Source organism: Saccopteryx bilineata, chromosome 6 (genome assembly GCF_036850765.1).
Source record: "Saccopteryx bilineata isolate mSacBil1 chromosome 6, mSacBil1_pri_phased_curated, whole genome shotgun sequence".
In the NCBI taxonomy this organism is placed as follows: domain Eukaryota; kingdom Metazoa; phylum Chordata; class Mammalia; order Chiroptera; family Emballonuridae; genus Saccopteryx; species Saccopteryx bilineata.
Window position 1 is genome coordinate 156220829 of NC_089495.1, and position 5699 is coordinate 156226527.

The 5699-nt window shown below is 53.4% G+C and overlaps 1 protein-coding gene across 1 annotated transcript; it reads right to left on the reverse strand.

Moving 5' to 3' along the window:
* Nucleotides 1-845: 845 nt before the first annotated feature.
* LOC136309407 (regulator of G-protein signaling 9-like) lies at nt 846-2102 on the reverse strand. The gene is made up of 3 exons (XM_066237561.1): nt 2089-2102; nt 1264-1800; nt 846-1042 (listed from the first exon to the last, which is right to left on the reverse strand). Exons 1-3 carry the CDS (start codon nt 2100-2102, stop codon nt 907-909), a joined length of 687 nt encoding a protein of 228 aa, XP_066093658.1. The 3' UTR covers nt 846-906.
* Nucleotides 2103-5699: the final 3597 nt, after the last annotated feature.

Sequence of the window (5699 nt, forward strand, 5' to 3'; positions counted from 1 at the left end):
GGCCTTAGAGGTAGAGCCCCAAACAGGAGTCTGCAAGTTCAGGGCCGAGACTCTCCTTATTTCTGGACACACTGGTGGCGGGCAGGCGAAGGGCATGGATGACTGCCTTCGATCTTGGGTGAGTCCAGCTTTGCAAATGAAGGCATCAATGTAATTGGCCGACTTACCTCCCAGGAAAGACCTGGCCTGTTTCACTTACTCTCTGGGAGAAAAAGCTCCTGACCCGTGGTGAGTGCCTTTCTTATGAGCCCAAAGAAGTGGATTCTGTACAATCTAAAACGCAGCACTCCTCCTGTAACGGAAGCATCTGTTTCCCTGCAGGGCCAGCAAGTCCAGGCATTTGGCCGCGCACCTACCCACCGTTTGTCTTTAGAAGTGTGCAGGGAGATGACTCATCAGCCCCTACGCCTGGGTGCTGCCACGACCCAGGGCACCCACCCCACAGCGAGCTCCATTGATAAAAGCATCAAGCACAAACCAATTTAGACAGGGAAGGAATTCTTGGAAGTGACTCAACATCCCTTTGTCAAAAAATAAGAAAGACATGAGTTTAACTCCTAACTGCTCATCGATAACTAAGAAAATCAGACACACACTAACATTTTACTCCAAGCGACTCTTGCATGTTAACCTTTGATCAGTTTTAAGGCAGCAAGTAAAGTCATCTGACCCACATGCCTTTCTTCTGCCTGAAGGAAGGAAGGTCCGGGGGTAGGGAGAGAGCTGGCCACTGGGAGCCTAGACAAAGCACTCTTCCCCCAGATCCACCCCGTCTTGTCTCTCAGCCTCCAAGTGTGATCTTAATGTACTTTGGTTGGAGAGCAAGAGTGTGTCCTGTGGTCCGACCCAGCGAAGTCTGCCAGGAGCACCTGCCTGGTCCCAGGCCCCGGCTCAGCCCGCCTGCCCCTAGGCCAGGCTCTCCCAGGGGCAGATGACCTCCTTCTTGTCTTCCCGGTCGCCCGACTCTCCTGTCCCAGAGTCCTCCGAGTCTATCAGGTGGGCTCCACTCGCCAGAGGTACATCCATTTTGATCTGGAAAAAGCTTCAGATGCAAGAGGAAAGCAAGTGTAGTGTAGGTGAACACCGAATGGGATGAACCAATAGACATGCACACACACACACACACGCATGCATGCACACACCGACATTGTGCACACATACACACAAGCACACACCCATGGATACATGCATACACACATGCATGCATACATCCAAAGACACATGTGCACACACATGCACAGCAGAATCCCTTCTGGCTCTTACTTTGTCACTCTCCTGGATCTCAGCTGTGGCAGCTGCTGACCTACGCCCCCTAGGGGCTGCACCTTCCCATGGGACACAGCAGGGCACTTGGACGAGAGCCTGGCAAAGACTGGTGAGGCTAAACAGCCTCGTCTCAGAAAACTGCTGAAGGACAGAGCCGTGCGGACCTTGGGAGCGGCCCGGGGCCAGGGGCGGTCAGTGGAGGTCTCGCTGGTGTCTGCGTTGGAGGGTCCTTGGCGGGCACTGAATCTACCAGCCTCCCCCTTCTGTTCCAAACCCAAGGAGCTCTCCACCTTGATGGGCGAGGGGCAGATGGAGTTGCTAGGCCTCCGGATGAAGTGGGCTGGCGAGGGGAAGTGCTTCCTGGGGGAGCGGCAGGAGGGGGAGAAGGGGCTGGAAGGAGAGGGCGGCACACAGGTCCCGGTGTACACAGCCAGGTGGGGGCTGGGAGCACTGTGCTGGCCCGGCTGCAGGGGAGAGAGAGAGAGCTCAGAGTGAGTTGAGTAGCTGGTCAATGGGCCCAGGGGCTGCCCTCTGCTAACTCAGCCCCTGCCCTGCCAGGGCCCGAAGCACAGGTCTGGTCTGGCTATCCTCTGGGAAGTTGGTAAGGGTGCCCAGAGCTACCTGTGGCAATGGCACAGCCGCACACAGACCTCCTGCCAAGGGCCTGTCTGTCCCCAAACCCTGGTCATGGGCCCCAGAGTTGGGTACTTGCATCCCAGGGCACAGACTAGTCTTCTTCCGAGTCTGGGGTGCTGGAATGTGGCCAGGCTGAATTTCCAATTGCCCCTCCATTCAAGTCCCCCAGTGAGCAACGCTTAGTACCAGCCATAGGCCATCACCCCTTCTCTATCCTTGGTCCCAACATAAGCACTGGAGGCCTTTAAAGCATTTTAAATAGAGTGGCAGAGATAGTGGGGAAAAGCCCAGCTTGTGCCTTGCTGGTTCCTCCACTCCTGAGATCTCCCACTTAGACCTGAGCCCCTACCTGTGTCCCCACTGACCACACCTGCGGGGTGGCCCGGACCCAGCCCTTCCCCGTGCCTCCCGCGAGCAGACCAGGATGTCCGGGAAGAAAGGCTGAGTGCGAAACCTGGCCAAGCCAGGAGGAGGAAGCAGGAAATATGAGGTGAGGAGGTTACTCATTGAAAAGTGTCACAACCTCCCTGGGCCACCATGGCCCCAGTGACCAGGAGCATTGGGGCAGGATGGCTGGATCAGGCATGTTTTCAGCTGAAGAAGCCTGAAAGAACTCTGTCTGAACTGGAAAATTAAAATAGGAATTTTCAGGAAGCTTTCTGCTATCACCTCCCTTCCCTTCCCAGAGTCCTGGGCCCATTGGCCAGGCTTGGTTGTGTCCTATCCTGAAGACCTCCTGTGGTCACACACAACATCAAAGCCCAAAGTGAACAGGCCTGAGGGTATGCTGGTCCTGGCAGGGAAAAGGGACCCCTGGGACAGTTGGACCAACACCCCCTCCAACAGAGAATTGGCAATGACTTCAGTAAAGAACAATGCCCGAGGGGCCCTGGCCGGTTGGCTCAGTGGTAGAGCGTCGGCCTGGCATGCAGGGGTTCCGGGTTTGATTACCGGCCAGGGCACACAGGGGAAGCGCCCATCTGCTTCTCCACCCCTCCCCCTCTCCTTCCTCTGTCTCTCTCTTCCCCTCCCGCAGCCGAGGCTCCATTGGAGCAAAGATGGCCCGGGCGCTGGGGATGGCTCCTTGGCCTCTGCCCCAGGCGCTAGAGTGGCTCTGGTCGCGACAGAGTGACGCCCCGGAGGGGCAGAGCATCGCCCCCTGGTGGGCATGCCGGGTGGATCCCGGTCGGGCGCATGCGGGATCTGTCTGACTGTCTCTCCCAGTTTCTAGCTTCAGAAAAATACCAAAAATAAAAAATAAAAGTAAAAAAAAAAAAGAACAATGCCCAAAACTGCCCCAGCCACCCAAAAGTCCTGCCTAGAGGGACCTGGGCACTGTCCTAGGGCTGAAGGAGGGCAGCTGTGGGCATTGAGAGGCGGAGTGCCCCTACAGCCCGTGGGCTGGTTGCCAGGTCACCTGAGTGGGCCAGTCCCAACCTGGAGAGGAAGGAGAGGGGACACACATCCAAGAACAGCTTTCGGAGGAAAAAAAAGGCCAAGAGGTCCCGGAGAGCTTTGCCGTGGGGTGGGAGTGGGCGTCTTGAAGTTCAAGCAAGATTCCAGGTAGAACAGAAGCTCAGAGCCACTGATTCTGCTCAGATACCCACAGGTCCACAGACCAGACGTGGGCCATTGGGTTGTTATATGAGCCAAATTGCGGCTGTTGTTAATATGCAGCGAGAACTTAGCAAATGAGAGATTCTGGGCTGAGCGCTCTGCATAGATTATTGCATTTACTTCCCAGAGCTACTCGGTGAGGGAGCTATTATTATACCTATCTTACAGATGAGGAAACTAATACTTTGAGAAGCCAATCCCCTGGGACATGCAGGGAAACGGTGGGGCAGGCTTTGAAGCAGGATGGCTGACTCCATAGTCTGCATGTGTGACTGCTAGCTGGCTCTCCCAATGTGACCTGGTCCAAATCAGCTATATCAGAATCACCCAGGGTGCCAGTTACAAAGGCTGACCCCCAGCCCCACCCCAGATCCCCTGAAGGAGAGTCCCTGGGGCATGTGATTTAGGAAAAGCATCTTCTGACACCCAAGGTCATCATTATTCTCAATAAGTTCGAGGAGCTTTGAGCTACGCTTCTAACCACCTCCTTTCTATGGGGACATATGTCTCCACTTAGGACACAGTCTGCAAAGAATAATAACAGTTGGTGGCAGGGAGAAGCTGGGTCCTGACTAAGGGTTGAGAGACACTGTCAGATGAAAGAGCAGGGCCCTATAATTTATTAAGCATCTACTGTGTGCTAGGTACTCTGAGAATCTACACCACCCATTTTAGAGAACAGAATACTGAAGACCAAATGGGGTTATTATCTTCCCCAGGTTCCCACATTGAATCAGTGAATGTGAAATGTAGAAATCCAAGGTGTCCCCCAAGATTCCTGTCCCTGTCCTTTGTGTGGGTGTAAATTGTGAATGTCATTGAGTTGCTCCCATGGCTAGGGTATGTGACAGGTGACTTTAAGAAAAGATTACCTGGGTGAGCCTAACGTCATCATGTGCCTCAGAGACTAAAGTCAGAGAGGTCTGAAGCATGACAGGAATTCAGGGAGGGAAAAGCTCTCCACTGTTGGCTTTGAGATGGAAGCGTTCCAAGGGATAAAGAATTTGGACAGCTTCTAGAAGCTGAGAGAAGCCCCCAGCTAACAGCCAGCTAAGAACCAGAGCCCTCCATTCTACAAGAAACGGAATCCCACCAACATGAATGAGCTTCTGGCTAAGAACACAGACAGCACGGCAGCACCTGAGTACAAGGCCCTGAGCAGAGACCCAGCCACGTCTTACCTGGCCAGCCGTACACAACAAATGGTGGTTATTTGTGCTACTTGTTGGGTGACAACAGATAACTGATACAGTGACTAAATGAAATTTGATCCCATGTCTGTGTAACCCCAAAGCTCCTGCTTCTTCTACTGAGCCATACTGCCATCCCGTTGCCTATGGGGTTTGGCATCCTGGAGAGTGGACCAAAACTATGAAATAAGCTTTCTTATGAGATAAAGACACATCAAGGTGCTCCTCCCTCAACTAATTGACTGAGGACGCCCCAACCCCAGTTCATTAACTTGAATCCTACTTACTCAGAATTTGTGATAAACTCCTATTATAATTCCCACTTTACAGATTTTAAAAACTGAGGCTTATGAAAACAGTGCAGGTTGATCAAGATAATACAGCTTATAACAGGATGAGCCTCTCCATACACCCTTTCCCCCTCCTCCCCCCACTTCTGTGCCCTTCCCAGCCCCCGACTCCTCCCCTAGTGCCTTCTCTTTTCCAGGATGAATGGCAGTAGAGTTGAGGGAAGTGTCCTGCTTCACTTACCTGGCCCCAGAAGTTCCCTTCTTTTGGGCACATTGCCATTAGCCCCCTGGTCGGCAAACTGCGGCTCGCGAGCCACATGTGGCTCTTTGGCCCCTTGAGTGTGGCTCTTCCACAAAATACCACATGCAGGCACTACCTCGATAAGGAACGTACCTACCTATGTAGTTTAAGTTTAAAAAATTTGGCTCTCAAAAGAAATGTCCATTGTTGTACTGTTGATATTTGGCTCTGTTGACCGCTGCATTAGCCCAATTGGCCCTGGACACTCTAAGCAGAATTCCTTTCCTACCCCCTCCCACTATGACCTTGGCCACTCCCACAGCGGCCTGGGGCCTGTACTTGGAGACCCAGCTCTTCCAGCCCGTGCCACACCCACCGTTGGTATGAAGCAGCAAAGCAGTGGCATGCAAGGCACGTGGCAAAGAAATGAGACGCGGCAGAGACACAGTGAAGGAGAGC

Coding starts and splice junctions, on each gene's coding strand:
- LOC136309407 (XM_066237561.1), bottom strand. Junction 1,043..1,263: donor AGATCCAGGAGAGTGACAAA/GTAAGAGCCAGA, acceptor TTGCATCTGAAG/CTTTTTCCAGATCAAAATGG.